At 52.5% G+C, this 21,800-nt stretch overlaps 1 protein-coding gene across 2 annotated transcripts in view; it reads left to right on the top strand.

Annotated features, from left to right (window-relative positions):
• Positions 1–5,124, top strand: part of PTP4A3 (protein tyrosine phosphatase 4A3) — a 46,442-nt gene extending 41,318 nt beyond the window's left edge. For both annotated transcript variants that reach the window (XM_030011948.2, XM_030011947.2), the window contains exon 6: positions 221–5,124. In XM_030011948.2, the coding sequence (XP_029867808.1) occupies positions 221–338 (118 nt within the window). In that variant the 3' untranslated portion in view covers positions 339–5,124. The remainder of the gene's footprint in view (positions 1–220) is intronic.
• The last annotated feature ends 16,676 nt before the right edge of the window (positions 5,125–21,800 follow it).

Consider the following 21,800-nt stretch of genomic DNA (forward strand, 5'->3'; position numbering starts at 1 on the left):
CGTGTCCTGAGACTCCCAGGGCAGACGAGCGAGAAAAGCTGCTGGGGTCGGTGCTCATCTCCATCCCTGGAGGATGCACACGGCCGCAGCCCCCAAAATCCCTTTCTGTTCCAGGCAGGGGGGTTCAGCACCCTGACAGGGCTGGGTTCGGGGTGCGGGGAGGGGGGGGGTCTTCTCCTGCCACACCACTGACTGTGCCGACCCTCCTCTGTCCCCGCAGGAAGCGCAGAGGAGCCATCAACAGCAAGCAGCTGACGTACTTGGAAAAATACCGACCAAAGCAGAGACTCCGATTTAAGGACCCTCATAACCACAAGAACAAATGCTGCATCATGTAACCTCAACGACCTCTTGCCAAAATCCGTGCACACAGACACCCGGGCACTCGCACACATCCCACCCCCTCACCTCCTCGCCCAGCCCCGCACACCCCACGCGCCACCCCACTGCCAGGGCTGGGGTGGGGGGACGTGGAGCACCACCACCGTGTTCCAGCACCCACGGCACCGTCGTCTTGCCGAACCCCCGAAAAAGGTTGCTCTCTCCAGCTGCAGCCCCGAGGAGGGAAGGCAGCGCTGCCCTTTGACTCTCGGTGTTAGCCGGCAATGAGCTCACGTGACGGTTCTTCATCCTCCTCCTCCTCCTCCTCCCTTTCCCCTCCCGTTGCACTGAGAGGGATGGGGTGAAGGGTGCTTGGTTTGGAGTAACGCAGGCAGGGCTGTGCCAGCTGAGAAGGGACGGGGAGCAGGAGGGCCAGAGCACCCCCAGAAAAACCCTTTCCCACCTCTTCCCTATAAATAAGGGCTGCAGCAGCGGGGACGGAGGTGGGAACGGCGCAATGGCCTCTACGGGGGAAGACGGTGACAGCAGGGAGAGGTGAAGGGGGCTTGTAGCTTGGTGCTGGCCCTGTGGCCACGGGAAGGGCTGAGCTAATTCTCCCCAGCACCGGTTCCTTTCTTATGGCTTCCTCTCCCACTTCGTCATCTCCCCGTTGCCTTGATGCCAGCCGGGATGCTGCAGCTGGGGCTCGCTGGGGGCTCGCTGCAGCCAAGGCAGGGGTGCTGGGAAGCTCGGGGACCGTGGCGGGGCTTTGAGGCACCCAGCTTTGCCGGGGTGCAGGGTCAGCACTGGGTCCCCCAAAGTGTGGGGTGCTCTTATTTATAGCTTCCAAACTCAATGCACAGGGTGGTGGGTTCTCTCCTGTCGTGTCCCCATCACTTAAGCCGTGGCGCAAACCCCAATTCTGGCTGCAGCGCCCTGGGGATGCAATGTGCATCTCGGGGCACGTCCGTGTCCTCCACCGCTGCGTTTGCTGGCCGAGGGGCTGGGCTGCAGCTTTCCTGGGGGATTTTGGGTGCTCCTGGCAAGAGCACATCACCAAATTTTGCACCTGCCTTTCCCACATCTGTAACACGGCGCCTGGCACCCACAAACCCCCCCCCCCGGCGCGTGCCCTGGTGAGGTGGACTCAGAGTTGCCCCTGAGCCGGGACATTAAACATCTCTCAACTTTCTGCCTTTGAATGCTTGCAGCAGCTGGAGCGGTGGGCACGTAGGGGGCATGGGGGTGTTTTTTCTTTTGACGAGGATAAGAAGAAATTTGCTAATTAAAGGAAAAAAAAAAAACTTCAAAAAAAAAAAAAAACCTGTTTGTCTTCCGCACGTCCTCTGGCCTTTCTTTCTCCCATCGCTGCCCAGTGGAGCCCAGAAGGTGACCCGTGCCCCCCCCCCCGAGTGATCTCCAGCACCGGGTCACAGCTGGCTGTCATCCACTGTCACTAGGGCATACGTGTGGCCCAAGGGATGCTCCAGGTATTCTTTGGGCTCGCAGCTGCTCACCCGCTCAGCTGCAGAGGATCGCAGTTGTTGGGGCAAGGAGGGCTAGTCATCCAGCGTCTTGTGGTTTTAGGCTGCCCGACTTGAGATGCCTTCAGTGCCCTGCGTTGGGTATCTCCAAAGGTTTATGTGCCTTCCGAAACGTAGACTATCCAGAGACATTTGCTTCAGAGGGTTCATCTCTTGGGATAAGCGGTGAGGAAGGCTGGTTAGACACCTTCGGTACCTGCAGAAAGGTAGGGGACGGCTTCATGCCACCACATGTGGGCAGAGGAGGAGCTTGGAGCCGTTTCCAGTTCCACTCCTCCCGCTGGGAGCCAGCCTCACTGCACGGCAGGGATGGCCATCCCGTGGTACAGGCTGTGGTGCCGAGTGAGATGGGGACCCTCCGTGCGTGGCCCCGGAGTTGTCCTACCGCACGCCTCTGGCCTGTCCAAGCCTCCACATATTGTGGGACAGCCCTTGGTCCCCTTGAGTTGTTCCTGCCCCATTCCAGGCTGTTGATTCCTACGTCTTGTGGGGAAGGCGGCAATGGTCGAAGGGTCTGCGCTGGTTGAGAAGGGTGAGAAATTGGGCTGATAAAAAGGCCTGATCTTGTATTACAGCAGTCCCACTGGGTAGGTCACCGTCCCCTTCCTGCCCGGCTGTGTCCTCCTGCTGCTAAAATAGGTGCTGCTTCATCCCCAGGGGCAGGAGGAGGTGGCTCAGCTTTGCGATGGGAACAGCCCCAATCCCTCTTAGCCAAGAGACCTCGCGGTCCCATGCGCTCCCTGGTCACCATAGGCTGTGCCGTGACTCGTGAAGAGTTTAGGATAAAGCGGTGGGAACCATCGCTTTGCAGGCTTGGAGATGTTTCTGCCCTGGCAAGAGGAGGAGAAATGTCTTCCTCACCCGTGCTCATGGGAGCATCACACGGCGGATTGGCCAGGGCAAGCAGTCCGGGGCTTTAGCCATGATGCTTTTGAGTTGGGGTCAGGACGGGGACAGAGGGGCTTGAATTCAGCCTCTTTTGGCCATGGGAACTCTTCACCTCCTCCATGCAGGGTTTGACGGTGGAAGTGCTCGGTGCTGAGCTCTGATGAGAGTGCACTCACATCTCGGCTTGGTGGGCTTCTTCGCGGGGAACACGAGGGGGGACAAGCTTTGCAGTGCTCCTTTGCTTTATGTAGCATCAACCCAAACACCTTAAAAATAGGGAGCTTCTAGCATAAGAGCAGTCCTTGACCTGGTACAATCCATGTGGCCAAATCTTGAGCACCTCTGGCTGGCAGTGCAGCGTCTTGATACTCTTCAGTTTTATTAGTTGCTGAAAAAAACAAAAAAAAAACAGAACCATGCTGGTTTAATTGTCCTAATTTTTTTCTTTTTTCTTGCTTCAATGGGTATCTCCACCCCTGTCCTGGAACTTGCTGTCACCTCCCATGTGCTGCTCCATGCACAGGACATCTCAGCAGCCAAGGAGCTGAGCATCTCCTTGCATGGAGAGCTTGAACCCGCTCCAAGGTTTCTCTGGGTTGGACTGCCAAATATTTGGAATTTTTTTGATATGGACTTGGGCTCCTACCTCTGAGGTACCAGCTACTCAGTGTTTCAGCCTAGAGAGGGTTGCAGAAACATGACAGGCTGGAGAAATTGAGGGATCTTCCAACTGCGTTTTGGCTTAGAAATCTCAAAGAAGAGCCCAGTTCCCTCACAAAAATCTTGGGACAGTTGGGGAAGAGGGAAAGTTGGAGCTCAGTAGACATGTAACAGCAGAGTGAGGAGTAAGCGGCCAAGGGCTCATAGTTTGGTCTGGTTTTGGGGTCTCTCCTTGTACGCTAATCCTTGTTTCACCTCAGATGCCAAGATGTTGAAAGGAGAGCCTTAAAATTCTGATCTATTTGCCAATTCTGTTATTGCTCCAGTTGTCTCCACTGACTCTTGGCAGATGTCATAGGGAACAGACACCCCCATGGCTTTGACTACAAACCAAGCACCTTATCCTGCCCTTTTATGCAAAAGCAAAGGCACAAACTGCATTTTATACCTCTTCACCCCTATCCAACTCTCACCTCCTCCATGGAAACCCTCTATCTTTCCGTAGTTTGCAGGGACAGGGCTCCAAACTGGTAGCAAAAGCTTTGGAGACCCAAGGGATGGCAAAGCAGAAATGCTCTAACCATCAAACCAAGAGCTTGTAGGCTTTGCCCAGGAATCAGTCATGGCTGAACCTCACATGGGGGAATAAATCTGAGCAGGAATCCATAGTTGTGTCCTCACACCGGTGGCACACGTGTGCCCTTACCTGCGTTTCAGTTAAGAGGCTCATGTGTCCCTTCTGTTCTCCATGGTTTCCAGTTGGATGAAGCGCATGGTGGGGGCAACGGTGGGAAGGAAGGCAATGCAGCTGCCGCAAATGGCCAGCTCTTTGTTTAAGAAAGGTCTGGTGATGCGTATTTAAAGACTTTGCATTTGTAAATGTGTATTACGAGTCTTGCAATAAGGCTGACGCTGTGGCGCTGGGGCTGAGAGCTTTGGATGAGCAGGTTTATGAGTAACAGATTTCCCGAGGAAGCAGAGTCTTGCTCTATCTACAATAGAATGAGTCGGGGTTTTTTTTTTTTTTTTTCATTGGGTTTGTTTGTTTTTTATTAGTCCCAGTGGGAAAGCGCACAGGGAGATTCATGACTTCCATGCAGTTTCCAGGGTCTTACATCTTACTTGCTTCCAGTGGGCTGGGTAGGTGCAGTTTGGCGGGTGGATTTGGATGGGATACTGTCTGGTGGGAGAAAAATGTGGCTGGTTTCTTCACGCAGCAGGGGGGTCACGGGCCAGCTGTGGTCCCGCTCGCAGGCTCTAGCAGACATTCCCGGGGAGGGGGGTGTTTCACCACGCTCGGCTTTCCTTTAGACGATGATCTCCCAATGAACTCTCGACTTCCCTGCTGTTTCTTTCTGTGCAACAAAGAACTGCATATTTTCCTTTTTAACTCCATGGGCAATCGTAGTAGTATGTAGATTAAGCCCAGATGACTTTTTTTTTTTTTGGTCTGAGCCATAGCTAAATTATTATACCCAATGCTTTTTGTATCAGATGGCATCACTTTGAATATGCAGATGAGGTATAGGATCTTGACACTTTATAACCTTTTTAAAAAGAAACTTGTCTGTTTACTTACGTCCTGTGTAAAAAGGAAAAAAAAAATGTATGCCTTTTAGTAATCACTTTTTTCTTTTTTTTTTTTTTGAGTTTTATGAAATTACAGTGGTTACACTCCAGCAGCGAAATAAAAAGCGTTCACTGTTTTGTACATCCCTGTGTGCTGCGGTGCTGCTAATGGGGGAGTTATTAAGATGGGGGAGGCAAAGGCAGAGCCAAACTCTGGCCGAGGGATGGTGGAGAGGTGATGGCGGGGGGGGTGTCAGGGTCCTTGGCTGGAGACCTCAGCCCACTCCCGTCCCATCCCAAATGTGTCCCAGACATTCCCTGGGTTATTTTCCTCCTCTCATCCCATTCCCCTTTCCTGGGAGCTCCTGGGACAGGCAACGGAAGTGGCTGGGAAAGGATTGGACCTACTGCAATTAGATGATGGGCTTCAGCCAGATTAGATAAAGTTGAGCCCAGGACAGAGAAGAAGTGATTTGCCCAGTGCCAAGGCAGGTGCTTAGGGGTGCACCCAGGGCTCCGGGCGTTCACGTAAAGCCCTTTTCCTCATGGGCTGCTCTCTGTCCCATCCACCATAGTCACTGCATGGTCATTCTCCAGCCCTTCCTTAGCAAAACGTCACGCAGGTCATCAGCAGTGACTGCCAGGCCAGGCAGCCCCCACTTCCAGCAGGACCCCAACATAGCCACCACGATCACAGCAGGGTCAGGAGCCAGCACCTTGCCAGAGAGAGACCAGCCATCACGGCATTTACTTCCAGTCCAAGCAAGGTCTTCTCCAGAGGAGGGTCTGGCAGTGGGGAGACCCCGGAGCTGGTCTGCAGCAGTGGACTTGGCTGAGCGAGCTAATTGCGTTGCTTACTTACCAAAGTGTGTCACGGTTTTTAATTACCCACGTCATCATCAAATAATTGGCATAAGCAGAGCCCACACACCCCCCCCCCCGACCCTGTGTCTAGCATGTCTCAACTGATGTAGTTGGACAAAAGATGTTGTAAGGCTCAGAGACGCCTTTTATCCCGCGTGGAAAGAGCTGACCCCATAGCAAGGTTGTAGGGTGCTGTTGGACAAGCTACCCAACTGAGGGTCCCTGTTGGGCCCCCAACGGCCCGTGGCTAATAAATCGTAGCATGCAAGAGCCTGACCACTTGAGGTCACTTGTGCAGTGGGCTGCCCTTGTGACAGAAACACACCAAATACCTGGATCGACTGTGACCAGCCTCTCTGGGCTCTGGCATGAAGCAGCAATGGGAGGAACCAGCTCCTAAATACGCATTGTCTGCCAGTACAAACACACCTGCCAGGGTCATCTGGGTTAGGAAGATCTTGTAGCTGGAGATCTGATGGCTGCTTCTCCTATTATAGACCAGTTTAACAGCTAAATCTACTGGGTGGAGAGCAGCCGCTCAGTGACTGAGGTCTCGGGGCAGCATCTCCCAGTTGAGCAACACAAGACATGTTGCCCTCAGTCCACCCAGGAAGGTAGACTGGGTGGACTGGTCAGCACACCAGCAAGGAGGAGCCGAGTTGAATATTAGGGTGGACTTTCTGCTGGCGAAATGGGCTTTTGGAGGGAGGACATGGCGTTCAAGCCCTTGGAGGACTTCTAAGAACAGGACACAGGTTTTGTCCCATCCAAGGTCAGGATGGGAGAATGAGCTCTGTAATGTGATTTTTATCCCTAACCCCACTAATGCTTTGTGGTCAGCTGTGGTCCAGCCTAGCTCTTCTTCAGGCTCCGGACCAACTGAGCAAGTTAAAACTGCGGAGGCAACTGACCTAGGCAGGACATGGGACACTCAGAGACATGGCAGGTATCTCAGCATTTCTGCAGGAACTGACACGTCATCTATGGGAAAATATCTTCCCTTCCCTGGGAGAGGGGGAAGGCTGAAATGACCCGGACTCAATGTTTTCTGCAGGAAGGGCCTGCTAGGAGAAGAGGTCTGATTTGGAAGACGTGAGATGGGTTTTACTTACCCACTCTCACCATCCAGTTCCAACTCCAGACACCTCAGTCCTGCCCCATAGCTGGGACTCCTGGAGGAACCAGGCACTATAATGCACCAGCCAGGCTGCTGAGGAGGTGGGCTCTTGGGAATCACCACAGCTCAACAAATCCAGCAGATCCTGGGGAGCTTTTGACCCTCTCCAGTGAGTGTTGTCCATAGCAAAGCTCTTCCAGGGGAAAACATTCAACCAGCTCAGCACTGGGTTAGGGCAGGGGGGCACGGGCCAGCGGGTCGCTGCATGAGAAGCTGCTTCAAGGCTGCTGCAAGGTGGGCGCTGACATTACTGCTTCAAATTCAGGAGTGTGATCAGGTTTCCTTACACTTCCACTGCCAGACTGATGGTTCAGTATTAGTCTCGATGATTAAACTATTTGCAACGGGGCTTGTAAGGCCTGTTTGTCCATCTCTCTACCCCAAGGATTTGAATCCAATGACTGGTTTAACCCCACAGAGCATGAGAGCTCCCAACAACACCACGTTCCAACAAGACCAATGAAAATAGCAGATAAAGGAAAGACATAAGTGGTAAGTCCAGTAGAACATGGCCTAACATTGGTTAGATACCCAAGAGTCCACCCGGAGGAGACATTACACGCATCCCACCCACTGGAGATCTGCTCAGTGCTTCACCACTGGCAGAGACCACCCATCGAACATGAAAACAGGCTTTGCTCACGAAACCAGGATTTTTAACCCTGGCTTTTTGGGTTTTTCGGGTTTTTAACTCTGGCCCCCATGACCAAGGCAGGAAGGCAAAGACCAGAGTCTCCATGGTGGCTGAGGAGCAGGAGCTTGCATGAACAGGCTGGTAAGCAAGGAAAGCTGACGCTAATTGTGCGAGCTCCGGAGTAATTACAAGGGGTTGGGTGGGGTAAGTGGGGAAGGGGGGTGGAAACTCCCCTCTTGCTGCTGTAGGCTCAGGAAGGCTTTTCAGTGAGATTCCAGCCTGGAAGAGAGGAGGTCCGCAGTAGGGTGGCATGGCCAGAGCTATCCTTGGATTGCCCCAGCCCTCCGCAAGTGCTCTGCAAGGCAGATCCTTATCTCCTCGAAGGCTTTGAACCACACAGCTGCGAGGGGCACTGCCTCCGCGGTTGTGCAATAAGCAACTGGGCCTTCAATCAGCCTAATTGCTGCCTCGCCTCCCAACCAGGAGGGCCAGGGGGACTTCTGAACATGGGCGCGTGTGCTGGAGCAACACCCGCCCGCGCTCCTGCCTGTACACGCTGTCTCCTACCTGCCTGCATTCCTCCTTGCTCTCCGTCACCGAAAAATGCTCACCCCTTTGCAGGCCAGACCCCAACTCTGTGTTAGGCTGTTGCCACTCCATGCACGGGTTCCTGCCTTCCCTAAGATGAGGACGATGAAACTCCATCAAACTGGGATTTTTCTGGAAAGGTCTAAGTTGGTCACTCAAAGGTCCTGGGATCTCTTCCCAACTCGTGCCATGGTCTGCAGTGCTTTAGCCCACTCTCAAGAAGGTGGGTACCTACAAGCCCCACCACAGCCACATATTGGGGTGCCTTCAGTCCTGCCAACACCAAAAGCAGTGATATCCACCCAGCTCAAGGTGGGTGTCCACAGCGCAGTCTCATGCCTGGCTCCCTTTCCGTCAGCAGAGATCAAGTAAAGAGTCAATGCTAGAGATTCAGGAGGGACCAATCTCATCCTGGCATGGACACTTCTTTCAGAGCTCCACCACTACAGAGGGACCCCAGATGCTCGGCTCACATAGACACCCCCATGCTGGAGACACCCAAAGCCTTGGGAGATGACCCATGGCTCAGAGCTCACCCTGTCAATGTTACGAACCCACCTCAGAAAATCAGCTCTCTGCCGAGCCACAGAGGCAAAGGTTGCAGGGTCTTCAGTAAACTCTATGGCCATGGTCCAGGCTCACAAGACTGGATAAAAAATGCTTTGTGAGTGCCGCCTTGCTCCCTGTTTGCTACGTGCTGAGCCACGATGAAACTTTTCCTTGCTTGTTTTGGACCACTGCTGGCTGTCACAGCCAACACTGGCTCTTCTTGGGCACAGCGTGGCTCTCATCACTGCTCCCGTCAACCCGCTTGGGGTCAGCCCTTTTGCAACATCTCCACCTGAGGACATCGTGCTGTCTGAAAGGGGTCTTCCAGGTTCCCTCGGTGCCCGGGGAGACGTGCACCATCAGGGAGAGGCCGCGCAGCGACTGGGGGCTGCGGGGGCGAAGGTCTCACCTCCCCCTGGGATTTGGGGGACCCTGTGGGTCTGGGCACGAGTCACAGGAGGGTGGGAGGTGCTGCCCTGCTTGCACTGCGGTATCTGGAAACTCCCATGCTCGTAGGTATGAAAATGTAGGGCAGAGCTTGGGTTGGGAAGAAAATTAAAATGTTCACAACAAATGTAGCTGAAAAGTCAAGTGGGGAATTAGGCGCTGCTTGGCAAAGGTACAGTAACGCGGAGCGCCAGGGGTGGGTTTTGCCCTGGGAGCTTTCCCTGCAAGCAGAGCAAGGAGGGGAAGGAGAAACTCTTTGCGCAGACTTACACGACCACCCCCACGGTTCAGAAAGGGGCTTCTACGACTCGCTGCTCCATGCCGTGACCACAGCAAGGAGCTGTGCTGCCCTGCCTGAGCCGCTCACTGAGCAGGACCTCGGGGCAGAATTTGTTTTAACCATCGGAGAGAGCAAACATTTGAGTGGCAGGAGGGGAAGAGGCTTGCACAGAGCCTGGAAAGGACTGAGTCACTCGCTGTCGGCATCAGCAGCCAAGGAGAAAGCGCGGCTGCCAAACAGCCACCTGGAGCTTTGTCAGCGCATCCTTAAAAAAAAAAAAAAAAAAAAAAAGGAAAAAAAAAACCTCAACTGACAGCCTCTCCCGCATCCTGCCGGAGAGCTACATGTGCTGCACGAAGCCAGGGAGTTCCCTGCAAAAGCAATGGCTGTGGAAAATGCCCGTCCCTGGCTGCAGGTGCTGGTTTCTGTTGCAACATCTCCCTTGGGGCTCGCAGAGCAGAGGAGGCTGCGCGGCTCTCCCACAGCAACCAGGCAGCCTCCAGGGACGTGTCACGGCCAAGCCGGGCCTCCATCCAAGGACTGGGGGCGGGAGATGATTAGAGACCTGATGGCTTGGTGCTGGGAGAAGCACGACGCAAGAGCTGCCTCTGCCTCGCAGAGATAACTGTGAGGCTGGCAGCGCTGCTGACTTCAGCCAGGGACTGACTCACCTAAGCCAGGGCATCTCGTCTGGATATCAGGTGGAGACAAGGAGAAGCCATGCATTCGAACGAGCTTTGATCTTTAAAGGCAAACAACACCGGCTTGTTTTGCAGCACTCGGGCAGCTGCGGGTGACGGGGAAGGATGGCCAGACGTTTCGGGGTGCCTAGTTCAAGGCACTTGTTTTCGGAGGATGGATGCTCAGCACTCGAAACAAGGGCTGTGATAAAGGGCCGTCCCGAAAACTCACCTGGTGCTGCCAAATACCAGGGCCAAGCATCTCGGGGCTCTTTCTGGGTTGCAAATCTCCTAGGTTGAGGGAGACAACACAGCTCAGTAGTGCAGAGAGACACATGTCTGTAACTACCCCAGCTGTAGCCAAGTGACACAACTGGGAAGTGACGTTGAGTCCTTCTGGTTGCAGCTCCTCAACTTGTTATATCTGCAGTCTCCATCCTGGGAGGGTGTCAGGATAAAGCCATAAGCAACTGGGCTGACCCCCATAGCTGACCCTGCTTTGAGCAGGAGACCTCCTGAGGTCCCTTCCAGCCTGAATTATCCCGTAGTCCTATGATGATCCCAGAGAAGAAAAGAATATCTTATAGCTCATAGGGTGCAAAACTGGGTCATTGAAAGAAACTCCAGAGAGATACTCCCCTTGGGGCATGCACCTTCTCCTGACATTGCAACTGTCTCCTCCAGCTTCTTCTGTTAAGGTTAAGGTGTCCATCGCTGTAAAGGGAATTATGTCCAGACTGCATGCTCCCCACATAGACAATTCAGTATCCTCTCTAAAGTATGGACACCAGAACTATATGTTGTACGCAATTTCAAACTCCATCTAAAGCAGTTAAATCACTTCCCTACATGCACCCCTTACTCAACCTGTCATCTGTTTTCTATTGAGAGTGTTTCTATCACGGATTGCAGATTTACCAAACGCAGAGCCTTTCAAAGAGATGTCTCTGGCTCCATCAGCTGTCGCCACGCAATCCGTCATGCCGTGAAGAGGTTGAGCCGTAGCCCATCGCACTTCAATCCCTCAGCCCACCACTGGGGTCCTTTTACAGCTGGCTGAGCTAAAGTCTGCATGGAAACAGCTTCATACCAAGAGGGACTGACCAGTCCCTGTGGCTATCTGTCCTCATCCACCTCATTTTTCTCCCCTCCCAGCTTCTTCAGGAGCGATTTTGCCTTTATTTCCAGTTCACTGGTGGAGAAGGCTGCATGGCTTTGGGCCTAGGATTTTCCACTGAAGAAACAGATCCAGTCACTAGTGATTCGCCATTGATCACCACTTTTTGAGATCTGTCAGTTAGCCAACTCTTAGCTCATTTAGCACATGCTCTACTGATGTGTGGTGCTTTTTTCCCCCCACTGGAATGCCACGCTGTACAAATCTAATATTTTACAAGCATGTTGCATATGCAGTTATATTTATGAACCAACCTTACAATCAGAAAGAATGAAATCAAGTTGGTACAACAAGAAGACCCCTTTTCCATAAAACCACATTGACTGGCATTTATTATATTTCTGTTCTTTATGCTTTCATGAATCGGATTCTAGATCAGACTGTTATTATTAACAATCAGCCTGTTATTATTAGCCTGACATCACTCCTAGACATGTCTGTCCCACAAAGGCAGTTGAGCTGCTCAGCAGGCTCCTGAGGCTTAGCACCATGTTAGTACGGGTACTGGAGACCAGGAGAAGATACTGGCCCGTGCAACAAAGCCTTTGCATCTTCCAAGGCATCGAGCTCCAGTCTTGCTTGGGTTGAGCCTGAAACAGCTGCTCGATGTCCAAGAACCGGTTTCCTTATTGCATCCTGAAGTTTTTAGGAAAGTTCAGGTAGAAGATTGATATCATGGCAGCATCTCCGCTCCCGGGGGCTCACGGCATCTCCCTGTGGCCTTGCACAGTGGCCAAGGAGAGGAGGTGGTTGCGTGCAGCCTGGCGAGATACCCCGGGTGAGAGCTTAACTCACCTCTCTGAGCTGTTGGAGATGCACAGCCACGGTGACCCTGCAAAGCCCCATCTGTGTGAGAGCGGGGTGTTGCGGTCTTTGACCCTCGGGCTGCGGGACAGCGGGGATCAGGCGGGGCGTGATGCACAGCTGCAGGAAGCCGTCCCTGCCCTGAGAAGTTTGGGAAGCAAGAGCACAATTTCCAAAACATCAAACCCTACCCAAAAATCAAGGGGTGAAGCAGCTGATCGGCTAGGACCACACCGTCAAACCCTACTTGACCATTTCCCTACGGACCCTCCTGTTGCCTCATCTCAGGCTCTGCTTGGGGCTGTTTGGCAAGGAACTGCCCACATTTTATTCCACGTGTGCACCTTCCTCCACAATACGTCCTTGAATTCCTGATCCGCCGGGTCCCCTGGAAAACCCTAAAATTTCAGTGTGAAAGAGAAGATGCTTCAGGTTTTGGACCTGGTACCAAGCCAGATCCTGGTGCCCAGTTCCACCACCTTCTCGCCCTGAGCTCACACCCACCCCGGTCTTCTCCTCTCGCAGCCTGTGCTCGAGCACAATCATTTGCGCACTAAAAAACCCACCAGCACAAACAGCCGGCCGCCCACCCATGCTCTCAGCCTGCCACCGGGGTTGAGAATCTCCGTCCTTAAGGACGCAGCCTTGAACAAAAGCCAGGGAAATAAAAAAAAAAAAAAAAAAAAAACAAAACAGGCTCCTCTGCAGCCTGACCTTTTATTGTCTGTAAGGGGCTGCCAAACCAAACTGCGCTGCGGGTCCTTCCCACTCCTTGCATCTCGTCCGAGATTCCTCCCCGCCCTGCCGCGGCTCACGCGGTCGCAGCCCCGGCTGTGTCATCGGGTGTCCCCAGGAGTGAGGAAGACAATGGGGGGATATTCGGTGTGGTGTGGGTGGCTTCCTCTGCCTCCATCCAGGGAAGGGGGTCCGACGGGGGAAGACTCAGGGGAGGGTGGGATCTGCAGTTACTGGCAGATGGGACAGTAAGCCAAGGTGGAAGAGCATCTGCAGCCTTTCGGGGTTGACCACGTTGGAAGGACCAGAGGGGACACATCAGGTTTAAATAATCTTCTCCCCTCCAGGGCCCATTCAGGCCACTTCAGGAGGAAAAAAAAAAAAAAAAAAGAAGAAAAAATTGTTCCCCTGCGAATGTCTGGTGCCAGCTGCCAGAAGAAAAGCTTGGCTCTGGGCTGTGCTTGCCCCGGCAGAGCCTGCCTCGCTTTTGCTGCCCTTCACATTTCCCCACTACCCCCCCCACTCCGCTCGCGAACTCCTGAGGACATGAGCTGAGCTCGAGCATCTGAGAGCCCTTCGCCTGGACGTGGCAAGCCGTACCCTCCCTGCCTGCAAGCACACAGCTGGGACTTGTCCACATTAGACAGCACCGGCTGCCTCTAATTAGCAGCGGGTGATAAATCCAGGGGGGAGATGACAACCTGGTGGGATGAATCCAAGCATCCTGCCCTTTCAATTCTCTTCCTCCTATCACACATGGCCAGGCTTGCCCAGTCCTATCGTCTCCTGTGGCAATAAGCCATCCCCCCTCCCGAGACGGGGAATGAACTCGATGGCTGTGTGTGCAGCCCCATCTGATGGACTCACCAAATGGGGCATTGGCTTTGTACCCTCCTGTTGGGAAGCAGAGGTTGTCCTGGGCTCCCTATCCTGCTGGTGGTGGATGGAGATACCATGAGGTCTCCCCTGTTAGACCATGGAGGGGTTCAGCCACGTCGTCCAGCGTGAACATGAAGTGCCAACTGGCCTGGGACCCTACAGCGAACACCGCTTCGGTTTGGTAGACAGCTTGGGTGAAGAACCACCTGGTCTCGCGGTTTACTTCATGGTCTGTCTCTCCTCCTGCAAAACGGGCTGTGGCAAACGGGATTTGCCAAAATTGGTGTCCTGCTGTGGACAGCCAAGAGAGGTGATTCCCAGCTTGCACACCTCCATAAGCCTCGGTCCAGCCCAGCACGGGAGACTGGGACGGGCTTTAAAAGCCAGTGTGCCATGCATGAGGCTGCATGGAGACCCCAGCACCAAAAGCTGGGGGAGCTGTCGGTGAGAGCCCTGGCACTACCACGACACGCCGGAGCCTGGAAAGGGGCCAGGTACATCGAGAGGTGGGGGACGAAGCCAAGCAGCTTGGGAGCAGGACGATGGCAAAATACGGGGTTGTACGGGGTTTCTGCCAGCCCTCTCCTCCACGGCATGAGGGGACAAGTTGCTGCCTGCAGATTGATTCATCGGCTAGGTGGCACCTCGTGCCCAAAGCCGTGGTCCCACCTTACCATCTGCCCCTGCTCCCAACCCACCTCAACGTCTCCTGCTCACCGTACAACCATACCGCTGCCACCGGCCCCCTCTCTCCCCAGCCAACGCAGGGCCCTGCTGACCCAAAATGCCACCTCCGCACGTTTCCATCTGGGAGAGCTGCTGGTTTGGGAGAGGCTTCAGACAACACCTTTTACGTCTGGGGCTGCCAGGGTGGCCGGGCAGAGGCGGGCACCAGGGTAGAGGGGCTCCCGTGGATGGAGAGGCACAGCTCAGCCCATTTTTTCGCCCATGATTTCAGCGAGGCTCTGCCCTCGATCCTGCCAAGCACAGGGAGGGCCCCCTCAGTGCCATGGTCCCCAAGCGAAGTGGCTGCTTTTCCCCTGCAAATCTGGAGGGAACATAATCTCCTTGAGGGCTCTTCTACTCGGCATCGTTTGGGTTGAAACTGCCCAGGATGATTCACATAAATCTTGCTGCTTTATGAAAACAAGGGAAAAAAGCCGGGGTGTGGTGTAAAAGCAGCTTGCTGTGCCAAGAGCATCCCTGCTGGGTTTGCAAAGCCTTCCCTGGTGTCTTGCAACCCTGCTCTGCGATTGTCGCTTTTGGGAGACCATAAACCATCCCTGGGACTGGCACGGTTTTGGGGACCGCCAGCCCGAGGGGTGACAGAGAACAGCGTCTGCTCTGCAGACCTACACGAACTGCTCTGAGCCCAGCTCTGCTGCTGGCTGGGGTGGACAAGCTGTGAATTCATCCCCCTCTGAGGAAAAAATGGATTCACGACTGTTTCTCAGCTCTGCCCCCTGAAAGGAAAGTGTGCACCTCACTGGGGAGTTTCTTCACAGTCTTGTATAGTCATGCTTTGGTTTATGGTGCTTTTCCCATTGCACCAGACTTCCTTGCAGAGGGAATAAAAAGTGAGAGAGGATGTAGGAAGATGCAAGCCTCTGGTTTGGGCTTCGGCCAGGGCGGGATGCGTGCTGGAGAGGGGAGGAAAGGAGGAGCTGCGGGACGTGGCTTCGTAGTGATGCCCGGTTACATGCAGGGACACCTCGCTCGGAGCTGGAGGCTTGCGGAGGCATTTCGGATCCTGCCAGCAATCTGGGGAGGCAAACATCACTGGAGGAGGAGGCAGCAGGTGAGGGTATGGATCCAGAGCCAGCAAAGTCTGGAGGCTTGGGGTGTAGTTTTGACTCTTTTGGAGCAGCCTCACTCCTTTTTTTGGGCACAGTTTTCACTTGGCTGTGGCGGGGCAGTGGCTGGCACAGCGGGGACGGATAGGACACATGGCTGGGATGGGAAAACTGCAGGTCCAGCTGTCCTTAACCCGGCCCAGCGCTGGACTGGCCATGTGTGGTGCATCGATGACCTCTTCAGGAGCCGTCCAGCACCGTCGCACCCTGCACGGAGGGGACCGCAGGGCTTCTCCACGCGAGACAACCAGGGCACGGTCCTAAGGCAAACTCCCCGGACTGAGTCAAGAGAGAGAGGGCAGAAGGGATGTAATTCATGACAAGGCAAACTCATTTCCCCTTCTTTCCTCCCCACAGACCTCACCGCCAGAAAACAGTGAGGAAAATAAAAGGCTAAATAGAATAAAAAAGACTGAGAGCACGTGGGAGCAGGTCTTTGCAGCTCCAGTTGGATTGGACTGTCCCTGAACAGAACCTACAACGTCTGTTGGACAAGGCCACCCTGATCATCTCCCAGGTGGGCCAAGTGAATGGCAAGTACATCAGCAAAGTTGGCAGCTCTTTCATGAGTTTCTTTAAAAAGAAAAATTATAAAATTAATTGCAGGCCAATTAAACACACCAAACAATCATTGTTGAGAACCTCCATCGTCCTGTGCTGTCACGAAATGTGAGAGCAATAAAACAGGTCCATCTCTCAGAGTCGGAGTAACAATAAAGTGAGATCTGCCCTGCTCCAGCACCACAGACCCAGCCAAGACCTTCTGCAAGAACAAAACACGTTGCAAAAATTTTTTCTGGTGGTATGAGAGGTACCTAAGGATGCAACAAGTACCTCTGCAGTCTACTCTTCTGTAGGTGCGTCTCATGCCAACTGCAGTTAGTATGGTGTTCTCTGGGATCAGTAATGTCCTGTTGGCTACGCACACCTTGTCGCAGCCCATTAACAGAAACAAGCCTGTGGTGGCTTTAGGCAGAAGCAGGGCTGGCTAGAGGACTCGTGTGGAGCCTCTTTCTTTGGCCAAGAGCTGGAGCATCACCTCCTGGGGATAAGCAAGTGGTGTTTGCTGTGGCACGCAGTTATGCAGAGCCTGCCACACTGACCTTCAGGCTGGGGCAGTTTGGGGATGGCTGATAGCTGCCTGTGGCAGCTCACCCAGTGTTACAGCTGAGGAGTTCACCCCAGGCTTTCCAGACGCCAGAGCCTGGTTCCCACAGGATCTCAGATTCCGTGGCTTTTGGTTGTTAAGTCCAAGGTACATCCAAGACTCTCATGACTTGAAGATGTCAGGGATGGGCCATGGCTGGTCATCGCAGAGCCATGGGCACTGGAATGTCATGAGGCTTTCCTCCACATCTTCTGCCTTCCTGGCTCAGATGGATGTCACCAATGTGGTTAACCAAACCTTCCAGCACCATGGCTCTGGGACGCATGGGTGGGAAGACACACATTAGCATGAAGCTAAGAGCCCTCCACATGCTCCCATTGGGATGGCCAAGGTCTTTCCAGGCCCCTGACACCCCAGGGCTCTCAGCTTTCGGCTGTAGACTCAGAGGAATTCCAGCACCCACAGGGGGTTTGCAATGAATATTTTCCAGTGTTTCTCACCAGCTACTCCAGGCTCTGGGAGAATTGCAGCCACTTAGAGCAAACTGGGGCTGGACAACCTACTGCTGTAAGAAAAACAGCCCCAGGGTGTCATCGTCCCAGACAGTGCCGTGCATGAGGGTAGGAAGCTGCTGCTGGCATAGTTCTACTGCTCCCTCATGTCTGTGCTCTGGTCTGCAGAAGGGTCTCTTGCAACCTGGAAGAGAGCAGATTCGCTAGGGATGGTGGAAGGACCCTGCGCACAGCAAGCGATACTGCTGTCGCCAGGTCTCAGCTATGGGAGAACCAAGGCAGCACATAACAGATCTCCATAAGGTCTCACCATGTGGTATTGGAGGCATTGTTCTGCCACCCTGGAGATAAAGAAGACAAAGTAACATGCGCAGCAACCTGGGAGACCTCCCATCTCACCTGAGAGTGGCCCAGGACCAGAGGAAATGTTGCCCAGTGCTGCCAAAGACTCACTACATGTCTGTCCCTCAGCCCCACGCTGAGTGCCAGGAGCAAGTAGTTACAGGAGCTTGTTCTTGAAATAACTTCACCGCTGCTGCCTTTGGAGCGGCTGGACCAAACCCTTCTTGAATGAAGTCTGTCAGGACCAGCCCAAGGATTATGCCTGGATGCTGGCTTTTAAGAAGTCTAGCAGTGTCCAGATCAGTGGTCCTAAGAGGGTGCACAAAAGAGACTGCTTTTCCAGAGATTTTCCAAGAGGAGCCCTACCTCACCTTGAGAATACATTACTTTTACTGAAGCCATACATCTCACCTTGGACGTTCAGTGCCTCTCAGATAAAGTATTCCTTGGGGAGTGCAAAGGCTGAGGAGTTAGGCGCTGTCTCCTGATAGGTATTTATTAGTAGTAATGCACCAAAGTAATGTACAGAATGTGGCTTTCCCAGCCTTGGATCAAACACAGCATAGGCAGAGTGCAGCCCGAATGAACAGCAGTTGAGCAAAATGGATAACTACCCTTCCAGCTTGCAGGTGGGGCTGGATGTTCATGGGTGCCTAGATCAAACTGGGTGACGGGAGCTCAAACCCATGAGCTACCTTGTAAGTTTTGACTCAGGTCTTTTTTTCCTGTAAGTCATTTGGACTCATTACTATTGTGTCATTATTTGGGGAGCTGACATTGAAAAAATGGTCCCACCACGTGGTGAGGCAGATAGATGTGAGTGAAGACCTTTGGTTTTTTGGCCTTTATCTTAATTACACAATTTGAATGCTCTTGGGAGTTTTTCTCTGCTTTTTTCCTTGCGAATGGAATGGGTAATAATGCCTTGTGTTTATAAGTAGCCCTATGATGTGCTTGCTTATTGGGCTAAAAATTACTGGGAAAGATTAACAAAGGGCAGATATTTGAATAGTTGTTTAAAGTTCTTTTTTTTTTTTTTTTTGGTTAAACAACAGAAAGGGTTGAGTGCCTTGACTGGTGCACCAGCCACTCGTTGGATCCATAAGATTTGTGTTCCCTATGTTCTTGGACTAAGTTAACAAATATTTACAGGCTGAGGCCCTGATTTAGCAAAGCACTCAGCTGTGTGCTTTAATCTCCTTGGCCTCAGTGGTGCTTAAATGCAACCTTGTGCAACTTGCTAAATTTGAGGACCTTGGATTTTTTGGATAACAAAGACAACATGTGTCATTGCCAAACGAAGGGTCATTGAGTCACGTTGCTGGCTAGCACAAAGCTCTTCATCCCTTTTGTTCTCTCTGAAATGGTGAAATAGTGGCTGACTAGGTGATATCCACATGTTTTTACTTTTTTTGTGGCATTGTTGTTGATTTCTAAATGACATGTATGAAAATCTTTTAACCTGGATTCTGAGTTTGGAGGGTTCACACTTTTTTGATTTGCTTTTTTTGCGGTGCTGGTACTGCTGCAAGGCAATCAGGAGATTTTTCTCGCATCCACCAGGCGAAGAAAGATTGCTGAGAAAGCCTGATGTCCCTTTTGTGAGTGAAAATGCAGAAGGACTCACTCAGCAGGTGGCCGGGAGGGTCATTTCTCCGCAGGGCTAGTTCATCTCTGAGTGAGGCTCATAGAGCACCTGGGGACATCAAACCCCATATACAGTCAGTGTGTCCATTTCTTTTTTCCTTGCTCTTGCGCTCCCTCTGCTGATCCAAATGATCTATTACAATAGAGAAATGCTGGTGCCAGAGCTAAGCAAAGTGCAGGGTGAAAACAGCTGTATAGCAAAAAATAAACCAGCTCATCCCAGATGGAGATTACCTGAAGTTCAGGGAGGGGAGAAGGAAAAAAATATAGTGAGAAAGGGAGATGTGGCAAATAATACAGTCCCAAACCTGGAGGCTCCCAGCAGTCCCAGCTTGAGCATTAACTTCTTCAAAACCCCAAATTCCTCCCCATTGAAGCCCCCTCTCTGGACAAGCTCAAAAGTGGTGGCAGCTTCTTCAGTGGGCCAAGAGCCCCTCTACAGAGTTGTCTGAGGTAGATCTGAGCTCCTCCTTTTCTCCAGCAGTGGCCATAGCAGAGGTCATAGGATTCATGGTGTAATTCAGGCTGGGAGGGACCTCAGAAGGTTTCTAGTCCAACCTTCTGCTCAAAGCAGAGTCATCTTCGGCAATCAGCCCAGGTTGCTCAGGGCTTTCGGCAGTTTGGTCCTGAAAAACTCCAAGAATGCAGACCACAAAACCTGTCCCAGTGTTAGACATCTTCACAATCCAGCTAGATCTACTCCAGCCCCTCTCTAAGACACAGGAAGGACTTGAGTTGGCACAGCCAAAGCTGTATCAGGCTACGGACACTCCTGCATATCTGGCTTTATCACCACCAAAACTAAGTCCTTCTGGGTACAGAAGAGAAGCTCAGCTGAGCCTTTGGAAACAAGAAAGTGCCCAGATTTAGAAAGTAAAGCTGCCCACCCCCTTTCCTTGGTGAAACACACGAAACCAGTGGTCTTCAGAGCTGGAAAACCAGACCTCCAGCAGTTAAAGACAAGAGACCCTTTGGCCATGGCTGGTACAGTCTCACCTTAGCAGGTCAGGCCCATAGGACCCATTTCCCACCGCTGATAGATGCACCATCAGCGGAGAAAGGAGGCAAGGTCTTACATCGGTGTCAGCAGCTTTCCCCTTCAGCTTGCACCTTGAGGGGCTTCAGTATCTGTGGACCCTTTGCACGGCATCATCCCCCAGGGTGAGACGTGGTGGCCAGGGTTGGAAGGGCAGGAGGCAGCTCTCCACTCCTCCATCTCTCTCTTCACAGAACAAAGCTGTCCACTGCTCCCTTTTCCTCCACCAGCCTTGTGGTGACAACTCAGGTCATGGTGGCTCTCTGCAGCCCAAAATACCCAGGAGGATATGAGGTAGCAAGGGGGCAGGTGGGATTCACCTTCCTACACCCTCTCCAAACTATGACCAAGGACACATGTCTGTCTGTCACCCACCCTCCTCTGTGGATGCCTCTTGGTCCTTTGGGGTCAACGTCAGCTCTACCAGTATGTTGGGTGCCTACCCCTCAAAAAAACAAACCCAAAATAAGAAGCTTCGTTGTTCAACTTTGGAGGCGAGCTCTGTAGGCCAGAAGAAACATAACCCACAGGGGCCCAGTTAACCTTTCCCCAAACCACTTTGCCTTTCATAACCAAAAAGATCAGAACTAATGGGGCTGCTGGGAAGCAGGGGAGAAGCAGAGAATTGCTCTGTGTGTCCTTTTGAAGGTCCCAGGAGGAAAAGGTCTCTGACAAGGAGTTTATTTTCATTAAAAATGACAGGCCCAGCTCAACCAGTCAAATAAACAAAGCAAGTCCGTAGAACAGCAAGTGCAAAAGGTCCTGGGTTATTTATAAAGGGCTTTTAAGTATATTAGGCCTAACACCAAGATAAATCAACCCTGCTAGGATTCCAGAGGCATATCACATGTGGCTCTAGCTGTTGTCAGCTTTGTGCTGGAATATATTTAGCGGCCTGTTATCTTCCAAACCCTCCCTGCTTTTTCCCTAGTGACTCCCCTTTGAAAATTAATACATTGAGACCAGACACAAGTTCCTGTCTTCAGTCACATATTGATCAGCTCAAATCCTTCAGAAGCGTTCAAATCCTTGCCGTTGCATTCAACAGATATTTTGCTGCCTAGCGTGTTGAGGAATGGTGAAGGACCCTGTTCAAGACCAGGTTTGCTCGAGCCAACAGGAGGGGTTTTTTTTTTCTGAGACAGGCTGTTCAGAGCAGAGGGTCACCAACTCCTGCCACTGTGAATTTCAGTTCAAATAAATCTGAGGGATTACTTCTCAGCTGGTCAGAAGGAAGATGAGGATGTTTGGGATCTTGTGGGACTCGTTCACATGGCCAGTGGAAGACCCTGCAATCCAACTAAATTAAACATGAGTGATTTGTGAAAGGGACAGTAGGAGTTGGCTTTGCTGCCTCTGGGATGCAGGACTCTGGGAACCAAGGCAAGCCACACGAGCAAGGGAGGTGAGAGGAAAGCTCCTTCACTTTGAGAACTGGGCACAAAGCTCATAGAGAAGCTGGAAGAAAATTGAGTCTGGTCCACCTAAGACACAGAAATACCTCAT

The sequence above is a fragment of the Aquila chrysaetos genome, chromosome 4 (genome assembly GCF_900496995.4).
Source record: "Aquila chrysaetos chrysaetos chromosome 4, bAquChr1.4, whole genome shotgun sequence".
Classification (NCBI taxonomy): Eukaryota; Metazoa; Chordata; class Aves; order Accipitriformes; family Accipitridae; genus Aquila; species Aquila chrysaetos.